At 40.7% G+C, this 24533-nt stretch overlaps 1 protein-coding gene across 4 annotated transcripts in view; it reads right to left on the bottom strand.

The window, feature by feature from the left end:
- dscama (Down syndrome cell adhesion molecule a) overlaps positions 1–13532 on the bottom strand; it is a 111240-nt gene extending 97708 nt beyond the window's left edge. For 2 of the 4 annotated variants that reach the window (XM_014337987.2, XM_042218823.1), the window contains exon 1: positions 12565–13532. In XM_014337987.2, coding sequence (XP_014193473.1) covers positions 12565–12607 — 43 coding nt within the window. In that variant the 5' untranslated portion in view covers positions 12608–13532. The remainder of the gene's footprint in view (positions 1–12564) is intronic. The other 2 variants (XM_014337988.2, XM_042218824.1) reach the window with 2 other exon arrangements.
- Between the last annotated feature and the right edge of the window lie 11001 nt (positions 13533–24533).

Here is a 24533-nt window from a genome sequence, read left to right as displayed (position 1 = left end):
TGCTGTACAGTGCAGCGAGGAATGCCCAGACCTCTACATTGGAGAGACCAAACAGCCACTTCACAAGCGCATGGCACAACACAGAAGAGCCACCTCCACAGGACAAGACTCAGCAGTCCATCTGCATCTTAAGGATAAAGGTCACTCTTTCGAGGATGCCAATGTTCACATTTTGGACAGAGAGGACAGATGGTTTGAAAGAGGAGTGAAAGAAGCCATCTATGTCCACTGTGAGCGACCATCTTTGAACAGAGGCGGGGCTTTACGACACCAACTCTCTGCCATCTATAATCCAGTTTTGAGATCCCTTCCCAGACGCCTTAACGCCCACTCACATCCTGGGCCATCTGACCTCAGGAATTCGCATGATAAGGTGGGGCCAGGTTCCCCAACCTTTTTAGCGCCACGGACCGGTTTATGCCCGACATTATTTTCACGGACCGGCCTTAAGGTGTCGCGGATAAATACAACAAAATAAAACTAGTACCGGTACCGAAAAAAAAGAAGATTTATTCATACACACACGTGAAAAGACCCAGGAAAAATAACGATAACAAAATAACGCTGAAAACCGATAAAATCCCTGAAAACCATACATTTCACACCTGAGCCTCAACTCTCGCGGCCCGGTGCCAAACGACTGAAGGACCGGTCCGAGGACCGGGGGTTGGGGACCGCTGAGGTAGAGGACCTCTTTGGGGGGAAACTCCCACTGGGGTTAAATCTGGGACTCTCCACCATTTGACCTTAGAACTGAAGAAGCTTCTCAGATGAGAGGTGAAACATCTTCAAGTAACTTAAAGAAGTCCAGATGCTTTTCTTTCCAAGCTCCTTAGACTACGATGTTATAGACATAACATTTTCTTTTTCTCTCAGCCCATGGCTGTTAGTAACTGTCAGTAGGCTGGCCATATCTCAGCTTCTACTTTAGTTTACCTGGTGGTTAACAAAGTAACCCTAAATGTGGATGTAACACAAGGCAATGAAATGAATGAAGCCTGTCTATGAGGTATGTTGACTTATTATTAAAAGGTGCTAGAATGGTGTTGCTAGTTGTTCCTGCTCACCTTGAACCCTGAGTGTACCTCTCCACTGTCACCTCCATCTAACAGAAGACCACCAGTCGTTGATCCTTCTATTACATCTTCTGCTGGCAGACTGATTCAGAGCCAAAAATAAGAGAAAGGCGTGGCGCTGAAAGGGAAATCTAAAGGTAGTTCTAGTTATAGGGCTTTGGAGTTGACGTCACGCCGCAATGCATTATGGGAGCGCAGCGCCATTTTCGGGGTCTACGAATCAAACCAAACACACTGTGTTGGAACGACGACTACAAGAAAGATGCTTAAAAGCAGCTCAAAAGAGAATGAACTGTATAGAGACCGATTGCGTCCAGAGGCGAAGCGGCGGTACTTGCAGAAAATAGCGTGCATTGGAAATGTGGACCCGTATGAAATACGGCCGTGGAGTAGAAACCCTGAAGACCAACCGCTATTGACGTAGCCTGACATATTTTCGTACCTTGTCTGTGGAGTCAGCGCGTACAAGTCGTCATTCAAACAAAGGTAAGTCAGCTCGAGTACTGCGAGTGAAATGCGTTTGATTTCCCTGCAAACATTCAGATTAGTGCAGCATAAATTCATTCATGAGGGGAAATTACAGTGAGAACATGTGGAGGCTGTTAGAGTGGATAACAAGTGAGTTCAGTGCATTGATGTGACATTGTCCTGAAGGATTTAGTTATTCTTTATGGTTAAAGAAATTGCACTAATTTATTCATATTTATTATAAATAATCCTAATTATACATCTTGCTTCCATGTTTGTATCCTGTGTCACTAAAAATACATTTTATTTTAGTTTTATACATTGATTAATGACCTGCAGAATCTCCTTATCATATTAAGTGATTCATAATTGTCACTTTATGCTTTCTCCATCTCTAAAGTGATGACATCCTTGCATTACATACTTTAGGTTCATTTTCTGCAGGCAGGTTTCTGACAGAGAACAGGCAGATTTACGACTATAACATGCAGCGTTCTATAGATGGACACATAAAGAAATGAAAAATGACATGTATGTGCTAACTTTCTAAACACTTTGTTACATTTATGATAAAGTAGATAAAACACATTTACGTCGGCCTTGGCTCATAGTTCTTGTCTTTAAATGAACTTTGTCTGTGTGTGTTTCAGGTCCTGCACTCTCAAAGACTGAATGAACCAGCATTGCAGCCATGGGTCACTGTGAGCATCACAGGGAAGGTTGAAGCTCGCCCACTGCACCTGTATGGCCGGAGTCGCAGAGACCTGCAGCCATGTCGCTGCTCTTCTGTTTAATGTAGAAGCAACAGTGTTGATCCGTGGCACAAGGACTGTTACAGATGAACCTGCATACTGGTTTTATACACCACATTGTTAAGTCTGTGTTTTGGAGTTTTGTCTTTCGGGTGAACCAGTTTTTGTCTGAGTGTGTTGCTGGGTCTGAACCTTCACAGACGTCTACAACATCTGTTCCATGATGGAGAGAAACACGGTACAGCACATGTAGCATGAGATGCCATGCTCTTGCTCTACAGCCAGGACACGTGTGGGTGGGATATCCCGTACTAGAATCAACTGACAATGACCATTTCAAATAATGCTTTTTAAAAACACAGTTTGACATTCTGGGAAATTTGAAATTTGGACTTAAATGTCTAAATGTCTTTATCTCAGTTCTGGATGAAAGATAAATGTTATGCTTGCAGCTTATAGCTTCATGCAACCTGCAGTTTTGAGATCACTGTGAGGCTTTCAAAGAATCAGTTGAACTCCACAAATCCCAGAACATCCATAAAGCGATTCTTTCTTTACCCTTCACTTAAACAATTTGTCATAATAATTACTTGGCTTTAGAGGCATTAGTTTAAGCATAATGCTTAGAAAAACCAAATTCATACATTTTCCCGAAGATCTTGAAGTATTTCTTTAACTTCATTTTCTTTGTACAAGAACTAATGTACTTATTAAAAGAGAATATTGTCAGTCACTCCGAGTACACCCCAAGAACGTTAACATGACTGCGTATTTTGCACTGAAAATGGTATTTTTTTTTCTATTTCAGCAATAGGAGTACATTTTTTGAGAGAGGATGTTTTAGTTAGAGATGCTCTCGTGAGTTCTTGACTTGTATCTCTGAACAGTGCTACAGCACTTGACTTAAATTTGTATAAAATCTAGTGAGGCACAATATACGCCGTGCATGCTGTTAGAGGGTGGGAGAGTGGCATTATTTCTGTTTGAGTAAAATTCCTCCTACCTCTGCTCGCTATACCATCAAGTACCATTCAACTGACTGAGCCGACAGAGAGAGAGATAGAGAGAGAAAGAGGATCTCAGGTGAGCTGAGGAGGAGGACATTAAACCCAGCAGGAAGGGATGAATGAGGAGATTTGCTGGAGGAGGAAGGCTGACAGCCTGAAGATCATCCACAGTACTGGTACTGTGACACAGCACAGGAGCTTAGAGCCTAAAGAAAAGATGTTTGGTATGCATCTGAGCAGAGTAATTACAGTACAGCTGGATTTTGTTTCTCTGTGAGAAAGAAAGAGAAGAAAGTGAGAGAAAGCACGGTAGTGTACTTCACCACTAACCTGTTTGTCCTTTTGACTTGATCTGACATATGCTGGATTTCAGCTTTTGGTCATTCATGCCAACATGTTTAGTCACCACTGGGTGAGAAGTTTACTGAAGCTCAGACAGCTCTGGTGTATTTCACTTTCCACCCTTTGATCACTTTGACATGTTTTTAGATGAGACACGTGCTCCATTCATAACCGACAGAATACTTGGGATCATGTTCATCGTTTCAAAGGAAAGAAACAACAATGCTCACTCATTCAGTCTGCTAAACACGAGTGCAAATGTGTGGGACATGTATGAACTTTGACTGGTGAGATGTTGTATTGGTGAAAAAGTAAATTTCCACTTCTGATTAAAATGCTCGATCAGTACAAAGGAAACTTTTAAAAGAAGATGCTTGGCTGCTTAATCCTTCGAGTAAAAATCATACAGTGTATTTGGTGTGTTACAAGTACTGGCAGATGTATTTTTCCTGAGCCCTAAATGGATAGATGTATTTATTTCACTCATTTACTGGACTTATAGAGATGAACATATAAACAGTTGTGTAAATATGGTCTTTCATAGGCACTGGTTATTGTATCAAAATAAACACAACAGAATTTCCTTAACTGTGTATCACACGAACAGATTAGAGAATTTTCCGCCTCTGTAGAGAGCTATAACAGGAAGACATTTTGCTTCATTGCCATGTTGTTTTCCTATTATCCCGGGGCACAGTGAATGCCATTTGCAGGAGAGAAAGAAGGAGGCGAAATGTGGCAGTTAACAGTGGAGGGCAAATCAAAGTCCTGGGGTTAAATGGGATTGTGGGTCAGATGACTAGACATTGTTGCCTTTCTGCTCACGGCCATACTCTTCTGCCTCAGAAAAATATCACCGCTCCCCTCCCATCACTGTCTCCCTCATCCCTCCCCCCCTCCTCCTCCTCCACTCATCAGCCCACCATTTCCCTTTGAGGCAACAGCATTTTGTCTTTAGTAACCCCACTAGAAAAGACAATCCTTATTGCTTCTATGCAAAAGAATTGTGAGCCAATTTGTTAAGCGTGGATTTTTGTGGTTCTTAACGATTGTTTAGAATTTGTGATGTTTTCATGTGTCTAGCTCTACTTTAGCTTTTTCATTTATATCCAGTCAGGAGGTTTAAGAAGTCACAGTCACACTAGCAATGCTAGCTTTACAGAACTTCAAAAAACCATGCAGTCCTGTACGAGGCTATCTGCAACCTCACTAATATAAATCACTCTGATGGATACACAGTCAATTGAGAGGAACAGGGACAGGCGACGGCTGAGAAAATGGCAGATATCTGCATTAGAGCTGCACTCAATCAGCACACAGATGGGAGTGAGCTTTTATTAACCATCATGTTTTCTGTGATTACTGCGCAGCTGTACATCAACACCGCTGTTTCATTCGTGTCCGTAACTACCTTCCGACGGAGCCTCGCGTACTCCCTGTCCTATACCTGAGCTGTGTGAATTATACTGGCAGCACCGGTGACAGGGGCCCTGCAAACACTGCCAGGCAGCAAAACACACATCAACATATTCAGAGCGTTTAGTGCCTGGGATTAATCAAATTATAATTTAATCATCTGATCAAACAGCAATTAGCATAATCACTTCTGGGGAAGGCCTGATAGAGCTGAGACTGGAGCGGAATGGAGCTGGGGGCGAGCAACACTTTAATGAAACATTTGCCAGAATGTTTGAAAATGTTACACATTTTGGGCTACAGGAAAAGAGCTGGACTGTGAATGTTAATCAGCACGGTCTGGTATGCTTAATGAATATGTCAGCCACAGAGGAAGAAATTACAAGTGAGTATTTTCTATTTTGTCAGTGATTGTCTTGGGTAATCTTTATTGTAAACACCTCCCCCCACACCCCCCATAAAGAAGGTTTATTCTAAAATGGTTCATTTTTAGCTTTCCCCCCTCTACACGAACTGACCACAGAATTCGAGTTCAGCTGATAAAATCTGATAAAATCATTTCCCAGCAGTATAATTTAGTTTAGCAGAACATTGCTCCCACTTGTTCAGGGCAAGACTCAATTAATATTTTTATGAAATCACATTCTAAAGTCTACAATTAACGCAAGGACAGCGAATTTGGACGAACATGCAAAAATGCTTCCATCACTGTGTCTGCCATCATTGGTCTTGTTAATCTGCTGCAAGCTTGAGGTATTTTATATTACTGACATGAATGAGATGCTGTTTGAACCTCTTGCCTCTGTGTTTCATCCCAGGCAGCAATCATTGCAACGCAAGCAACGCAGTCTTTCACTTTGTTCACGTGAAAATGTGTAAACAGCATGAAATCGATATGGAGTGAAGCTCAAGAGGAATACTTTGTAATATTACTGTGTTTCAGATGCTTCTGTTGTAAACGTCTCATTTTGGTTTCATTTTGGTTTAGACAGTGTTAGTTTAGTATAATTTGCTGACATCCCTTCACGTCTTCTCAGGGATAACAAATGAGAACTTCCCTCTGTGGTCTATGAGGTAAAACCAGCAATCTGATCTGTGCACAAATCTGTGTTGTTTTGCAGTAGTTGCATCATTTTGTCTGTTCTACATACTTTTTTTTAAATAATGTGAAAATTTCAAATCAGGCAAAACGGTAAGTGTAAACATATATAAATTCAGTGCATTATGTAGATGCTCCATTATCAAATATTGTTGATGGGAAACAGTGTTTGTCAACAATTTTAACCTCATATCTGCTCATTGCAACCAAATCATGGCACAAGTTTAGTGTTCTTCTCCCTTTTGGATTGATTTTTTCCTTTTAATATATTTGTTGGCCTTTTACTGGCTTTACTAGACAGATACAGTGAAGACCGACAGTAAAGCCATGCGGCAAAGGGCTGCGGGTCAGACTCGAACCCGGGTCGGCCGCCCTCAGCAGCATATGGTTGCCCGCTCAGTCCAGCTGAGCTAAACCGGCGCCCTTGGATTGAGTTTTGATTCCATTTGTAGAAGGGGCCACTCCATAATGTGTCTAGAACTTGGCTCTGGTGTTTATTTATTTTTATACCTGATGGATAACCACAGCCAAGCTCTAAACTTCTGTGGCTACACAGCTGACAGGAGCAGTCCTCATAGTGGTCTTCTGCTGCTTCAACATTCAGCATGTTGCTCTCCGTGGTTGTAACCAGTGGTTATTTGGTTTTTATCAGTGCAAAGTAGTCTGGCCATTCTCCTCTGACCTCTGACATCAACAGTGCTCACTTGATATTTTTGTCTTTTGTGTACAATTCTCTGCAAACCCCAGAGGTGGTTGTGTGGTACAGCTCCAATAGATAGATCTGCAGTTTTTAACATACCTGTATGACACCAATAACCATGCCACATCTAACGTCACTTCTCCTTTCTTTACCATTCTGATGCCCAGTTTGAGCTTGATTATGCCCGTATGGATAAATGCAGTGAATTGTTGCAATGTGATTGGCCGATTAGACATTTGTGTTAAAGGGCAGTTTAACAGATGAACCAAATAAAGTCCAAGAGTGTATTTCATATGCTAAACTCACTACTTTCACAGTGATACACTGCATGCTTTAGATAATAAAAGTCAAAATGTAACATTTTATCCAGAATATTAGAAATGAAGTCCATTTCAATAAAATCCTCCAAGTTCAAGGACAAACAGCCAAGGTCTTTATTTTGAGAGCTTATGTTACCTGTTGTTGTACCTGACTGGTCACAGCATTAACCTACTGCCCTATTTTCTAATGAAAGCCTACATATGCAAATAACTTAGGTAACTGTGATCTTGTTAAATCACTAGTCCCGATAAGATGTACCGGAAACTCTAGTCCATTGTTTTTAACCACTTTACTTGCTCTGTAACACTGTCTCATTGTACACTCACGCAAGGCCATTTCTGAAGAATGCAGCTTACATGTCACGCAAAATGTCAAAGATGTTCTGGTAATCAGGTTAGACAACAAGCTAAACTGCAGTGATCCATCAGTTAAACTGTGTAAAACTGATCTGAGCCAATATTCTGTCAAAATGTCATTCAATACTTTTGAGTATTACCTTTAATCTGTGAGTCCATGTTAAGTGCTAGATGTGCAGATGTGCTGTATATGAATACCATAGCCATAAACACCGACAACAACTTTTATAGTTACCACTTATCTGTGAAAGACCCATAAGCCTGAATGCATGTTGTAGTGCTTGGCTGATCTAATGATTGCATAGCATTTTGTACTTTAACCTTATTAAGTTTATCTTCATATATCTTTAATGAACTATCACACATGTCAGCTGCAATATGGACTAGAACCAGAAAAAAAAGCAGCAGGATGCTCTGAATTATCATTACAATGTCAAGAACAAAGGGCTCGAGCAATTTCTGTCACTTATACCAGTTAATTTGGGCTGTGGCACTCGCAGCCATGAACTTTAACTGGACAAAGGATAAAAAAGGCAGTTCAGTCTTCATAAGTGTAAAAAAAAAGCTGAGAATAATCTTGTTTCTGCATGGAAAAGCAGGGCGATTTGATATGACTCTTTGAGTTTTAGATACCACATAACACAAGCTGACTGTGTGCGTCCCTCTTCCCCCCTCTCTTCCTCCTCTTTTTCTGCCTCACTACACACTATCATCTCCTTAAGCATTCTGGTCTGGGTTAAATGAAACCTTTAACAGTTCAATGTGCATCCATTAACATATGCTTGAGTCTACTCACAGCCAAGCTAAGGCGTAAGCATGCAGTGGCAAAAACAAACAAAAAAAACCTCGATCCGATGGCACGGACAAATCCCGGAGTGATTAGCGAGTCCACAAAAACACTAAGTCTCTAATGCCTTCTAACATTACCGAATGAACCAGATTTCATAACACCTTGAAGAAAAACAACAAATGTGAATGAAATCTATCCTACTGCGACACTCTAAGCTAATATAAGAGCACAAACACTGTTTATTTCATAATAAATGCATTTAGGTTTTAGAATATATTGACTTTACAGTTTCTACTAACGGTAAACATGAATGTATGAATACAGCTGTCAGAAATGACTATCTCGAGCATGAGTGCCGATCCTAACTGAACAAAATCAAGACATGACAACTATGCACTTACAGAGTAAACACGCTGAGTTTAAACTCATGTTCCCAGTGGCCTACATTGCATTGACTGGTGTGCTGATATTAACGTGCTACTGAGGAACTGAGCTCAGTTATTGTTTGCTGATGTGTGTTGCTGTGACTCCGTCAACCCGTTCTGTCTCTGTGAAGTGACAGATGTATACCAAAAGACCAGAGTCTGCACAGACCTAGTTTCCTACTGGCCCTGATGTGACCTCTAAGCAACACTGTTTTGTGTGGTGACGATTGGCTAAAACTGTAAAATAGGAGGAAAATTTGGTGTGCAGTCGTCTCCAAATTTAAAAATAGCAAACCCAAGACACATTTTTTCACTTGTAAATTACAGATAAGGAAATTCATTTTAGCGGTGTACAATACATTTAGTCTGGTCGAAAATGTTTCAGGGAAGCGTGCCTCCTAGATTATCTTCAGAAAACTCTTTTCGATTGAAGGTAGTGATGTGTGATTTGCAGGTACACTTGTGAAAAATTAAGACTAAGATGCTGTAACTTCAATGAGATGTTGGCAAAATAAGCTTTGTCTTGCTGTGTGCTTTCAGGGAGTTCTTCCTTCCCATTTTTTGAGTGTTTTTTTAACTATATATTTGATGAGGAACACAATCTTTTACATAACATGGATCAAATTCCTGAACAACCAACACGAGTTCCTTTTTCACTCTTCTGTGACAGGAAATATTGTGGAAAGCAAATGAAAGTTGTTACTTAGTGTGAGAAATTTAGAACTATACGCTCTACTGATTAGAACAATGATATGAATATAAAAATATATAGGTATGACCGAGCCACTGTGTACAGATACACATCGCTGATTTATGTCAGTTTAGTGACGTTTCATTACATAATTTGCTCATATCTGAATAAATATTCCTGGGTCTTGGTGTTTTATATTTTTAAAACTGGAAACAGTTGTTGGTTATTGTGAAAAGTTTGCAGTACGATGTTGTAAAACAGAAACAAATGCTGAGGAAAACTAAAGTCTGCTCCGACATTAATCATGTTTGATAACACGATAAAGACCTTTTCTCCAGCATCCCCCTTTCCTTCCCAAGCTAAAAGCTAAAAATAAACATGCACAGAGTGATACTAAGAGCCAATTGAGGCGCTTCACTGTATATTTACACAGCTTATTAGTGTCCAATTGAGCATGTGTCAGATTTCCCCCCATGGCATAGCTAAGCAAAAACAACATTATGCCATTTCCCCAATTTTCTCTCTTCATAACTGGAATGTTTTTCCTATTCCATTTAGGATAGACACTTTTGTAAGAGCACTTTAAAAGCTCAAGCACCACTGGAGTGAACTCTACAGCAGATTTTACTCTCTACAGTGCTGAATTGTTTATATCTCTTGTAGATGAGCTTGCAAATGTGTCCTCAAATTGGAAAACAGCAATTCAGTGCAAAATGGAGTTTGTACAGTAGATACTATTCATAAATGATCACTGAAAAGCTGTGCAAATAGCCAGGAGCTGCAATCTTTAAATACATTTTCTATTAGGAGCCAATGCAAATATAGTGCATGCAAACGACACCTGCACAGACGTGTATCAGTTTTTGAAAATTAATGAAAGGCCGTGATGTGTATCGAGAAGCACTGATCGGGTCACCTGAACAGAGTGCAGTGTTTGTCAAGCCCAAAGCCCACACTGCAGCAACACTCATTACCCAGGTCTCCATAGAGACAACCTCAGCAGCCTGTACCGGACCAGAGCTCTAAAAGCCTTTATTTCGTAAAGCTTCATCTCTCCATCCACAAGAGGTGTAAAAATGTACGATTCGGATGGAAATGGCTCGTTAAGTGCAGTCTTTGCAGGTCTGTCCACTGAAAACAAATGCACGGCAGAAACAATAGCATCTAACATCACCACTCACAGCCTTTTAATTCTGTGTACTGTCAATTTTAGCATGGCACAGGAAAAATACAGGGATCATCATAATGAACACTGGTCAATTCTACTTTCCGACACAAAAACGACGCTCAGATCTCTGAATGAGAAGAAAAGGTCAGCGTCAGACGATTCAAGTCTGCTGATACAAATGGTACCGCATCAGCAGCAGCCTCGAACGTAGCATTCATCACAGTTACAAGTGCTGTTGCTGCCATTCAAAGTTTCCATGTAGATGTCTCTAGTAGCAGCCATTTTGCAACACTGTTGCCTGGACCAAAGAGACTGAAAAAAGCCATTCACAAGCAAGCTAAGCCATGGATCTCGCTCTGCAAACGGGATTTCAGTACAGCGTTTAGTTAGATTTCAAATGAACACCAGTGTCCTCTTGTGTTCTTGGAAATTCTCTCGTCTCGGCTGCAGCAAAAAGAGAATTTGCTTTGAATCCATTCTCTCCTATAAATAAACCCTGCCTTCACAGAACCCTTCACATTGGCAACAAAATGGTTTTCCTGTCATCTTTGCTTGATGCATCATCGTCTACTCTCAGTTCACATTGTGTCCAGTCTTATTTTTTTAACCCCTTTGCTTCCACGTATCTTTCAAAAGATCTTCAAAATAGCTCAATTTTCTTTCGAGACGATTTCTGCCCCCCAACATGCGCACATCCCGTCCTATACCCCACAGCCCCGTGTCCCTCACCACCCCCCTTTTCCAATTGCTGTGTTCGCTGTAAAAAAAAATCAGTTACCCCCACTCCAAAGAAAGATACAACTACCACTTATCAAGCCAATCTTTTGAGGAATTCACTGTATACAAAACGGGATGTGGATGCATTTTGCGAGATGTGCATTTGGGCAAGGGTGATAAGGGCTTGTCTCTTTTTTTTCCCCCCAATTCAAAATGACTCCATGTCTGTGCTTCTAATATGGCGGGTGCAATGCCGGAAAAAAAAAGAAACACACACACACAAAACAACTGGCCAACCTTTTCATTCTTTTTCAAGGAGACAATTAATAGATCTGAGAGAAAGCACACAAACATGCAGTTACATGTGCAAAGCAGTTTGTTAATTTTTTTTTAACTTTAAATAAATTACAGAATGAAAGTAAATATGTGACATATTCACCAGCTCATTTCTTGGTACATGAGTAGATTTTTGAATAGAAAATCATTGTGAATGTCAATAAAGAAATTATTTCATGCAAATAACGGTTTTTGTTTGAATGCCTCTCAAAAGCAGAATAGAGATTAAAACAACCAAAGGCTGATTGCACCAAGTAACACACAACTGTGTTCCCACAAAATGATTTACTAAAATATTACTTTCATAATTTATACAAATAGAAATCTGATTTATAAACAGTGCAGATCCGGCACCTAAAAATGATGTATGAAAATGCAGCCAAACTGAGGCCCAGCTTAGCTTCAAGAGAGGGAATAAATAATCCTTTCTGTACAAATTTAAAATGAAAACTGATAATTGTTCCAATTATTTTGACCCTAAATTTTACTAAAAAAAAATCATTGTAGAAAAAGGAAAATAGAAATATTCCTGTAAAGAGCCTCGTTCTTCATGCAGTACAGGCTGCACCTATCCACAACCTACATTTCTCCCCTCTCTCTGCTTCTCTATCTACACAAGGTTATTGTTAAATATCGAAGGTGTATGAGGGGATAAAACATTTTCACTTTATTAAAGGTTACTGTGCAAGTAAATATCAACCTCCCACCAAAAGCCCCACTGTCAGTGACAGGACATAGCAACAGCCTGTTCTACCCATCGTTTTCCCGGGACAAAATATAAATAAATATTATCCTCAAAGTAGAAATGGTTCCAGACCACCCCGCGTATTAATTACAGCTTGGTTCTGTTCGATAATCAGCATAAACTTTAAGTTCGATGTGCGCAAAAGCATCACTTACCATTCAAGATGCACTGGAAAAAGAAAAGAGCCAATATCCACATGCCCCGCTCCGTTCAATATCCAAGCTTATGCTTTTTTCTTCTTCTCTCCACGCACTCTTTCTTCTTATTATTTCCCCCCTTTTTTATTTTTTCCCAAGTCAATTGCAATATAAGAAAAGGGAGCCTGCAAATCTCTCTCTCCCTCTGGCGCGCTCTCTCTCCCTCTCTCTCTCTCAATCCTTCACGTTGGGAAGAAGATGAAGAGGAGGAGGTTTGAGCTTTTTCCTGCTGCTGATTGTCTCCTGGTACAACGGGAGATGGTATATGATCCACAACTGTGCGTCTCACCCCTCCTTTCTTTTTCTTTTTTTTAGGACTGACCGCACCGTGCCGGGCCTCAGTGCAGCCGTCCCCCCGTACCGGAGTGCTGCTCTGTGTGGAACATGAGGGAGCTCGGCTCGGTGCGCTCCGGACCAGGTGAGCTGTGCTGCTGCCGCTGCTGCTGAGTCAGAGGCTCAAAAGCACAGGACGCACTGCCTATGCGCACACCGAAATCCACGGATAGAAATTAAAACATCAAAGAAAAAATATATTAAAAAAATAAGAACCAAAAAAGCCTCCAATAATGAAAAGAATCAATAAAGAATGAATGAATTAGAAGTCTATGCCCTGAAAAGAGGCAAACGTGTCATCTCAGGTATGTGCGGGGAAGAAAATGCGTAAAAAGTTGGAATTTCTGTCGAGGATTAAAAAGCGCATGGAGTTCACTGTTAGCTGCGCTGGAAACTCATTCTCTCTTCGCCACCTCTCTCCATCCGGCGAGCAACAAGCACACGCATCTTCCCCCCGCAGCCGCACACACAAACTGCGCACACTGGTCCCTGCGCTTATAACCTGCCCTGCCTCAGAGCACCGTGGAATAAAACCTCGCTTCCTTCTCCGCAGCCGCTTTCCTCCCTCTCCGTTGCCTTAAAGGTGCAGGGGTGGGGGTGGTGGGGGGCACAGCTGAGCCTCTGGCGTAAAAAAAGAAAAATCAGAAAGAAAGAAAAAAAAAAAAGGGGGGGGGGAATACAAAAAAAAAGAAACCCTTTCTTTTGTTTTATGACGGATCAAGGTGCCACGCAGGGTGAACTGTGCATTAACGCAAGCAAAAAAATATAAATAAATAAATATTAGCTCAGGCAGGACATCCTTCTATGGTTTGTTGCCACTGTTGTGGTGTAGCAGGCTGCAGGATGGAGGCTGAAGGAGGGAGGGAGAGAGGCAGGGAGAAACAGTGATGTAGGCTACACCTGACTGGGTGCTATGTAGGCATTTGGTTAAGGGAAAAAAATCTAAATTATCTTAATTGGAGGAGATCAAATCGTGTCCTTTAATGTGTCTTCTGGGTAATTTATGAGCCCCGGGGGCATTTTGGGGACCCTGCCAGCTTTACCCCGGCATTCATTAATTGACCTTGACAAATATAAGTAGCGACCCCCCTAATGCACCAGGGGGTATCAAACAGCAGCCATGTTAGACATCCACAGCCCCCTGCGTGAGTTCACCTCCATTCAAACCACAGCGGAGGAGGAGGAGACTGAGAATTAAGTTGTGAAACTGCTACTGGATGAAGACAAGCATATAGAGAAGTGTAAAGCCACATTTTTTTAAATGATTAGCGTTGATATTTCTATCAGCATTTTATAATTTGTAATTAGCGTGTAGTTGTAAAAAGGAAGAACACACCTGAAAAACAACCTTATTTGTTTTTTATACCAGCCTGAGACACAAAGATTCAGACGCTTCCTTTTAAACCTTTAGTGAGCAAACAGCAGTGCTGTATTTTTTTAGATACTATTGAAATAATTTTGGAAGCTATGACACTGCTGTCATGTGACTGTTTGGATTTAGTGAATTTATGTTCAACGGCGACTCGAGCTTTAGCCCACAGCCTAGATGCAGTATCTGTCTTTAGGACTTAGCATCCACATCAGACCTGCATGTGAACATGCGCTGCGCCAGGAATACAGGACCTGTCAACGCACGTCTGGCCCCTCCATGCGCTTCCAGCCAGGCATCCCCAAAATAAAACTGATCATTATCACTGACTGAAGCTACCCAAAATAAGATAGCAGGAAGGAAACATGCAGACACTGTGCACAAAGTATTTTGTTTGTATGTATGTGTGGATTTTGCCTAATCCCCTTCTCTGTCAATCTCCTTGACTCCCAGCAGTGAGGGGGGGTTGTTGATCATTCAGTTATGGCATTTTGTTCCCTGGTATATGCGTGTCTCATCTTCTTCTGTCTGCCTTTGTATAGCACTGGTCTGCAGTCGGGGACTCTATATATCTTGCCCCAGTTGCAGGCAGCTACCTACTCAGACTGCTAGCAAATTTGAGGCTAAACTGGCTCACACATCAGTACCTGTAGTATCTATGCTATCTATACTAACTATTAAATGCAGACTTAGGGGTTTGTATCTAGTATGGCTAAGCTACATTGTGATGAATTGCTAAAATTTTCCTGTATCACATCTTATGACAAACTTCTAAGCAAATCCAATTCAAAGAGACATTTTTAATAACTGCTGTCCGAGAAGCAAGAAATCAAAACCACCAAACAGTTGTATTGTGCTAATAACATGTTTACAACTGGAATAAATAGGTTGGTTATTGAGAAAACATGTTAACACAAGAGCATCAATTAATTTGGCATCAACCCATTTCCCCACTGGTTTTGTTGATTCATTACCTTTTATGCCTTGTTATGGATAATCATTCAGCCATATGTTAAATGATTGTCTTCAGTGTTCATCCCAGTGGACGGGGTTCAGAGATTGGATTAAAATCACTGGCTGTATGGTCATACAGAGCTCAATCCTTATTTCTCTAATCCCTGCATTAACTCCATGATATGTTGTGAGGTTTGGATCAAATCAAAGGTTTTATCCTCTTTAAACCATGTTGTTATTTAACTACACTGATTCTTTAATCAAATGCAAATATTTTAAAATATTTTTAATGTCTAAAACATCAAGAATTTAGAGATGGAAACAGATACTGGAAAAAATTAATACATTTATTAAGCATTATGATCTGCAACACGATGTGTTATGATGCTACTGTAGATAATGAAAATGACTAAACATTTGACAAGCAACTACTGGTTTTGCTTTCCCAGTGTTTGGACATTAGATTTGAAATAAACAATATTAATACCATTCATACCAGTACAATCCTACTTCAAACCTGTAATATATGAACAACTGGTCAAGACCCCTTGAAATACTAGTCAGTTAAATGCTTTATTCTTATTTTATTAACGCACTGCAGCATTACCGTTACCGCTTCAAAGTTATCTGGGCCCTGACGGTAAGCCGTGCCCCTCTCACTCTCATTCTTTCTGTGGAAGTAGTAAATGAGTGACGGGGAAAGTAAACAAATGACAGCCATATAATGCTGTACTGCTGTACTTTGTTTAAAAAATAACAGAGAGAGCAGCTATATGTCAGGGGAAACAGTGAATGTGTGCATTGTACTGAAAACAGGATTTTTTTGCCACGTGAAAGGTTTGGCTCGTTGTGACATTATCTTTTTCCCCAAAATTAAAATCAAGATGAAAGATCATCATTTTGATACATTAGAAGAAATCTTGTATGCATTGCAGAGCTAAAGCACAAGGAGACAGAGCAGGTCGTTCATCAAGTGTTCTAAAAATAGTAGCAGTGTTGGAAGCCGACTGGATATACACAAGAAAATGATCTTGAACCATGATAATTAGTCAGTTTACTATTTCAGTTTACGTAGAGCACCCATTTATTAATTTATTTTTATTTTATGTTTTTTTTTACTATTTTAATTTTAGCTTTTCACTTCTGGTTTCTGTTTCTAGCCAAATTAAAAATACAAATAAAAGGTAAGGGTCAACAGTGGTCTACCCTGCCTTTCGCCCTGTGACCGCTGGAATAGGCTTATGCCTCCCGTAACACTGAACTGAATTAGTGGAAGAAAATGGCTGGCTGGCTGGCTGGATGGATGGATGGATGGATGGAAGGATAGATAGGGAGTTGAAAGTGTTGGTTCTGATGGGTTCAGACAGATAGACATATATTTGTGGAAACGTGTCTGCCATATCAAGTGTCATTATCAAGTATCTAGTGCCTTTTACAATACCCCACATTTCAGATTCAAAAGATGATTTTGTAATCAAGATAGACACAGGAGCTCATTGCTCTTTACGTTCATTGCTTTGTTTTCTATACTTCCTATGTGTACAGTGGGGCAAAAAAGTATTTAGTCAGCCACCGATTGTGCAAGTTCCCCCACTTAAAATGATGACAGAGGTCAGTAATTTGCACCAGAGGTACACTTCAACTGTGAGAGACAGAATGTGAAAAAAAAATCCATGAATCCACATGGTAGGATTTGTAAAGAATTTATTCGTAAATCAGGGTGGAAAATAAGTATTTGGTCACCTCAAACAAGGAAAATCTCTGGCTCTCACAGACCTGTAACGTCTTCTGTAAGAAGCTTTTCTGTCCCCCACTCGTTACCTGTATGAATGGCACCTGTTTGAACTCATCATCTGTATAAAAGACACCTGTCCACAGCCTCAAACAGTCAGACTCCAAACTCCGCCATGGCCAAGACCAAAGAGCTTTCGAAGGACACCAGGAAAAGTATTGTAGACCTGCACCAGACTGGGAAGAGTGAATCTACAATAGGCAAGCAGCTTGGTGTGAAAAAATCAACTGTGGGAGCAATCATCAGAAAATGGAAGACATACAAGACCACTGATAATCTCCCTCGATCTGGGGCTCCACGCAAGATCTCATCCCGTGGGGTCAAAATGATCATGAGAACGGTGAGCAAAGATCCCAGAACCACACGGGGGGACCTGGTGAATGACCTGCAGAGAGCTGGGACCAAAGTAACAAAGGTCACCATCAGTAACACACTACAACGGCAGGGAATCAAATCCCGCAGTGCCAGACGTGTTCCGCTGCTGAAGCCAGTGCATGTCCAGGCCCGTCTGAAGTTTGCCAGAGAGCACATGGATGATACAGCAGAGGATTGGGAGAATGTCATGTGGTCAGATGAAACCAAAGTAGAACTTTTTGGTATAAACTCAACTCGTCGTGTTTGGAGGAAGAAGAATACTGAGTTGCATCCCAAGAACACCATACCTACTGTGAAGCATGGGGGTGGAAACATCATGCTATGGGGCTGTTTTTCTGCCAAGGGGACAGGACGACTGATCCGTGTTAAGGACAGAATGAATGGGGCCATGTATCGTGAGATTTTGAGCCAAAACCTCCTTCCATCAGTGAGAACTTTGAAGATGAAACGAGGCTGGGTCTTCCAACATGACAATGATCCAAAACACACCGCCCGGGCAACAAAGGAGTGGCTCCGTAAGAAGCATTTGAAAGTCCTGGAGTGGCCTAGCCAGTCTCCAGACCTCAACCCCATAGAAAATCTGTGGCGGGAGTTGAAAGTCCGTGTTGCTCGGCGACAGCCCCAAAACATCACTGCTCTCGAGAAGATCTGCATGGAGGAATGGGCCAAAATACCAGCTACTGTGTGTGCAAACCTGGTAAAGACCTATAGTAAACGTTTGACCTCTGTTATTGCCAACAAAGGTTATGTTACAAAGTATTGAGTTGTATTTTTGTTATTGACCAAATACTTATTTTCCACCCTGATTTACGAATAAATTCTTTACAAATCCTACCATGTGGATTCATGGATTTTTTTTTCACATTCTGTCTCTCACAGTTGAAGTGTACCTCTGGTGCAAATTACTGACCTCTGTCATCATTTTAGGTGGGGGAACTTGCACAATCGGTGGCTGACTAAATACTTTTTTGCCCCACTGTATATGCGTGGGTGTACAGGGAGTGCAGAATTATTAGGCAAATGAGTATTTTGTCCACATCATCCTCTTCATGCATGTTGTCTTACTCCAAGCTGTATAGGCTCGAAAGCCTACTACCAATTAAGCATATTAGGTGATGTGCATCTCTGTAATGAGAAGGGGTGTGGTCTAATGACATCAACACCCTATATCAGGTGTGCATAATTATTAGGCAACGTCCTTTCCTTTGGCAAAATGGGTCAAAAGAAGGACTTGACAGGCTCAGAAAAGTCAAAAATAGTGAGATATCTTGCAGAGGGATGCAGCAGTCTCAAAATTGCAAAGCTTCTGAAGCGTGATCATCGAACAATCAAGCGTTTCATTCAAAATAGTCAACAGGGTCGCAAGAAGCGTGTGGAAAAACCAAGGCGCAAAATAACTGCCCATGAACTGAGAAAAGTCAAGCGTGCAGCTGCCAAGATGCCACTTGCCACCAGTTTGGCCATATTTCAGAGCTGCAACATCACTGGAGTGCCCAAAAGCACAAGGTGTGCAATACTCAGAGACATGGCCAAGGTAAGAAAGGCTGAAAGACGACCACCACTGAACAAGACACACAAGCTGAAACGTCAAGACTGGGCCAAGAAATATCTCAAGACTGGTTTTTCTAAGGTTTTATGGACTGATGAAATGAGAGTGAGTCTTGATGGGCCAGATGGATGGGCCCGTGGCTGGATTGGTAAAGGGCAGAGAGCTCCAGTCCGACTCAGACGCCAGCAAGGTGGAGGTGGAGTACTGGTTTGGGTTTGTATCATCAAAGATGAGCTTGTGGGGCCTTTTCGGGTTGAGGATGGAGTCAAGCTCAACTCCCAGTCCTACTGCCAGTTTGTGGAAGACACCTTCTTCAAGCAGTGGTACAGGAAGAAGTCTGCAACAAACATTCATACTTTAGTTAAGTCATACTTTTTTGCACATTATATCAACTTTACTGTTTACTGTGTTGTGTTTTGTTGTTTCTGTTGTGTTTAGTGCTGACATGGAACAGTTTTACAATTTTGACAATAAAGAGTTATCTCATCTTATCTTATGATCTCTAGTGAAAAATTACATGTGGTGTAAACAGCTACTGAAGCACCCTTAAACACAGATAAATGGGGAGGGTTGTGTTTGGAAGGGCATGAAATCGTGGTCAAATCAAGCATCCGAATCATAACAAATGAGATTTCCATACTGGATGGTCAGCAGGGTGCAAGTGGAAAGTTGGGGACATGAGGCTATTGAACTGTGAGTATGTAAAAATTTAGCTAAGACCCGATGCAGGACTTCACAGCCTACACTATCTGGGCACCATCACGCACCCAATCAACAGTTTGTTCAAAACTGACACTGTGTTGACATGGAGAGAAGTGCAGAAACAAGTATTCACAAAAGTGAAAGCCATGTCGACTACAACACCGGCATTAGCATATTACGACGCTGGCAAGCCAACAATAGTAAGCACTGATGCGAGCAGCTATGGATTGGGTACCACTCTGTTGTAAAAGCAAGGAGATGAACAACAACTAGTTGCCCTTTGCGCAAGGACATTAGAGGGGGCAGTCGAAGCATATGTACAGGCTGTCATTGTGTCACAATCTGTGACGGGAAGTTAGATGCATTTAGGATGGCTACAGAATGTGATTTGGGGCAAACTTCACAAATTCCATGTAGCTAGACAAATCTCTAGCTGCGCGACACATCCAGGAGGTTCCAGTGTCTCTTAATGGGACTGCAGAGTTCCAGACCCTGTCTATGACTCGGGCCTGTCTAATGGTTCACCCGACGCCCCCATCCATGAGGGTTCGCTTGTATTGGAGGCGCTGCAATCAGCTGTAAGAGAACGTAGGATAGAGAAATCAGACCACCCAGTAGGTTCAAAGACTTTGTTCCAAAGTGTGTAATTCATTGTTTGGACATCAAGTTTCCTTTTGTTTTGTTTTGTTGAGGAGCTTCACCTCTTGAAGTGTTGGGAAATTGTTAACTCTGGTTTGATTGCTATTCATGCGTCTTTAACTGGAAATATACATGTGTATATTGTTGACCACATTTATTTTGTAGATTGGTTGGATGTTCTACAGAGGGATAACATTGGAGAGTCATACCGTGAAGCTATGGGAAGCAGTTGTTGAAGCTAGGTTAAGAAGCAAAGTGACAATCAACAAGCAGTAATATGACTTAATGCAGAAAAAGAGTACTACAGATGCGATGGTTGTTGGAGTGTTTATGGAGTATAGAGAAGGTCAAAAGGAGCTTCACTGTGCCCTTCTAATCTAGAGAAAGCACATTATAGGATGCCAAGACAGGAACTGTGGCTCTGCATGATGAAGTCAGAAGTGGTTAAGAAACTGGCGCAAGACTTGAATGAGGACAGTGAGACAGTGGTGAGGTGTGTAGCAGAAGTGACAGACGGGTTCAAGGTGGGTATGGGACTATATCACGGATCTGCTCTGAGACAGACTGATGGATCAGGTCAGTTGGGAGACTCTGGATTGTGGTGTTTTCAGATAGCACTGTGATCTGTACTGAGAATAGGGAGCAGGTGGAGGACAGTATGGCGAGGCGGAGGTATTCACTGGAGAGTAGGGAAATGAAAATGAATAGACACAAGACAAAATACGTATGTGGGAATGAGCGGAAGACAGTTGGAAATATGAACATGCCCGGAGTTGAGATAGTGCGGGCAAATGCTTTTAAATACCAGGGTTAAACCATCTAAAACAACAAATGGTGCACAAGAGAGGTAAAGAAGAGAGTGCGTGCAATGTGGAGTGGGTGGAGATTAGTGTCAGGGTGATAATAAAGGTGCCAGGCAGGAGGAAAAGAGGAAGACATCAGAGGATGTAGTGAAGGAGGACATGCAGGGGGTTGGTGTGACAGAAAAGGATAGGGTGAAATAGAAGGAGATCTAAAAGAGGCAGCCAGAGGAATAAGAATAAGAAGTAAACATGTACTGCAGAATGACAGTCGTTAATGACTACCATTGTTATCCACAAAGAAACATCTTTAACAATGGCTAAATTACCTGTTTCTAGCTTAATGAACTCTGTTGCAAATGTTTCTTGAAAATTAAGTACTATTAAAAAAATAGTAGAAATACTGTCCTACACTGCTCACAGACAGTTTATAAACAGCTATATCTAAATAGCAGTCAGGCTTGTCCCTTTTCACCAAATCTGTTTATGATTTTTATAGACAAGATTTTTATGGAATGAGAATCAGCACCTCCAATTCTGAGGCCATGGTCCTCAACCGGAAAAGGGTGAAGTGCCCACTCCACATCAGGGATGAGTTACTGCCCCAAGTGGAAGATTTTAAGTATCTCGGGGTCTGCCTCTACAAACAAATGTGAAACAATGGGTCTTTCTAAAGAGTTCACTGAATTCAAGCATGGTAATGTAATACGATGTCACTGCTCCAACCAGTCAGTTCATGAAAGGTATTCCTTCCTAGATATTTTAGCATCAGCTGTGTGTGTGATGTTATTGCAAAGTGGAAGCGTTTAGGAACCACAGCAACTCAGCTACGATGTGGCAGACCATACAAAGTTACAGAGCGAGGTATCCAAGAACTGAGATACAAGGTGTGTCATCAACACTGGGACAGTACACTGGGAGTTTCATGGCATGGATTTCTATGGTTGTGCAGCTCTGGTAGGTATAATAGGCAGGTACCCAAGTACATCTGTCTAGTACAGTACATCTAATGTATGTTTGGAGAGAAATGAAAGAAGCGTTTGATAAAAATAAAATCTGTGGATACCAGCAGAAGGAAACACTGCAGGGAAACTGTGAACAGCTGCATCTCACGACCCTTAAAATCCAAAGGAAACATCAATTGTTGTATTAATAAAATAGTCTCATGTTTGACTACATTTAAACAAACCTATTAAACATATTTCTGATATTGTTTTAAAGATGACCAAGGCAGCTTCATCTGAATAAGTAACTCATATGGAATGAAGGAGCTCCACTGCTTGGGTCAGACTGCTGAATAATTTAAACCGCCTTATGAGACATAAACACAGGAGCAGTAGTCTAGCATACATCCTGAGACCCTCATTTCATTAGATAATCTATGAATCCTAGCCTCAGCCCAGACATTTTGAAAAGAATGAGAGACAAAGTCACAATTCACGCTCTGATTGAAAATTAGCTACATGCCAGACTTTCCACACCACAGCTTTACAATACAAAATATATTCTCAAAGGTAAAGCAGCAGACATCGAATCCAGGCCTTATTTTATATATAGTAAACTGCTTATATAAATAATCTGTTGTAACTGAAATAAGTTTTTCTAATAATACTGCTAATTCAAAAATATGAAACTGGAAAAGAAATATAACTAAATATATAAATAAATCTTTATATAAATATAAATAAATATAAAAATAAGAACACTAAAAGGAATTACTAATAAGTAAGTGATGTAAAAATGTTATATATTTAATTACAGATGCTCCGATACCTGAACATCACATCTGTATCAGTTAAAATTGGTCTTAATGACCTATATCAACATATTACACAATGAGATGACAGTTACAGATGTTAGTGGCTGATATTTATTATTACTTTTTTAATGTGTTACATCAATTTTGCACTAGTGAGACGTTCAAAGACAATATGGTGAAGGGCTATAAGACTTTAAAACATCAAAAGTTGTTTTTGTAAGGAAGATTTCCTCATTTTCTTGGCTCAAAAGGAAATACATACCAACAAAAAACAAAAGAATTAGTTGTGGTATTGATATGTTATTGATACTGGCTAGTAACTAAATTAGTATTAGACTTTCACAACTGAAAGCTTCAAATGTATTTTAATTGCATTCAGTAACATTGGGATCTCAGGTTCCCAGTTATCTATGGCAGATAATATTTTTTTACTGTCATAGATAACTGGGCTGCTAATCTACCAGAAATGAGTTAACACGCTCCTCTATTTAACTATGGATTGAAATGCAACCTATATCCTTCGTATATTAACCCTCTCAGGCTCAAATTAAACTTTTTGTTGCTAATGCACAACCAAGTCCTGCAGTGGTACTTCTGAGTAAAAAAAACTCATAAAATATGTATGTGGGGTAATCAGGTTGTTAGATTTTAACTGTTGCAAATCTGCCACGCCTGCCTGGAGAGGGTTAATTAAAAGAATGAGGAACTACAAACGCCAAGTCCTGATTAACAAGGTTAAAAAAATACAGAATTTGCCTGGCTGATTTCACTATCTTGCTTTGTAAGCAACTGGCTGTGCAGAGCAAACCTCCTTGACAGCCTACTATCGTAGATCTATTCATTGATTTAACTGTTTGACTACTTTGCATCTCACAGCTCAATGCTCTGATCAGATATAAGTGGTCAGTAGGGTCATCCAGAGGTAATTCAAGGGTTTTAGGTCTTTGAAATTAAAGCAGGAGAGTTAATGAATATAGTGAGGTGTTGATTCACAAGATTTTATTTTATTTCAATCTAGAAATCTCATTTTTGTTTCATTTGGAATTTTAGTTGCAGTGTGTATAACGAAGTGAGATTTCTGACATACTAAATGTGTACTCATGAGAAATGTAGATTTTGATGGTTTAAACTGTTCTGTGACTTTTTGAAATAGTGAAATTTTCTGGCTCCCAAATCTTTACTGTCATTGGTATTTAAAATTGGATTTTTACAATAGAAAGATCATTTCATTGACAGGTTACTTTTATCCACTCACGGCAAACACACATAACAACAAACTACTGAATGTAATGGGAATTTGCATTTTTAAATTCTGACCGTGCTTTCAAAAAAGATCAGAAAAAACCTTTCTAAACTTTTCAAATGTTAAAGAGATATTTGTAATTTGTCATTTTGATATTTGTCATTTTGATATTTGTTATTTTCCTAAAATGTAAACATACATGGAGCGACCGTGGCTCAGGGGGTTGGGAAGCGTATCTGTAACCGGAAGGTCGCCGGTTCGATCCCTGGGCTGTCCTGGTCGTTGTGTCCTTGGGCAAGACACTTTACCCTACCGCCTACTGGTGTTGGCCAGAGGGGCCGATGGCGCGAAATGGCAGCCTCGCTTCTGTCAGTCTGCCCCAGGGCAGCTGTGGCTACAACCGTAGCTGCCT

This window comes from Haplochromis burtoni, unplaced genomic scaffold (assembly GCF_018398535.1).
Source record: "Haplochromis burtoni strain Fernald_Lab_line unplaced genomic scaffold, NCSU_Asbu1 Contig_24, whole genome shotgun sequence".
Taxonomy (NCBI): Eukaryota; Metazoa; Chordata; class Actinopteri; order Cichliformes; family Cichlidae; genus Haplochromis; species Haplochromis burtoni.
Note: the sequence above shows the minus strand (reverse complement) of the source record. Positions and strands in the feature narration are given on the sequence as shown.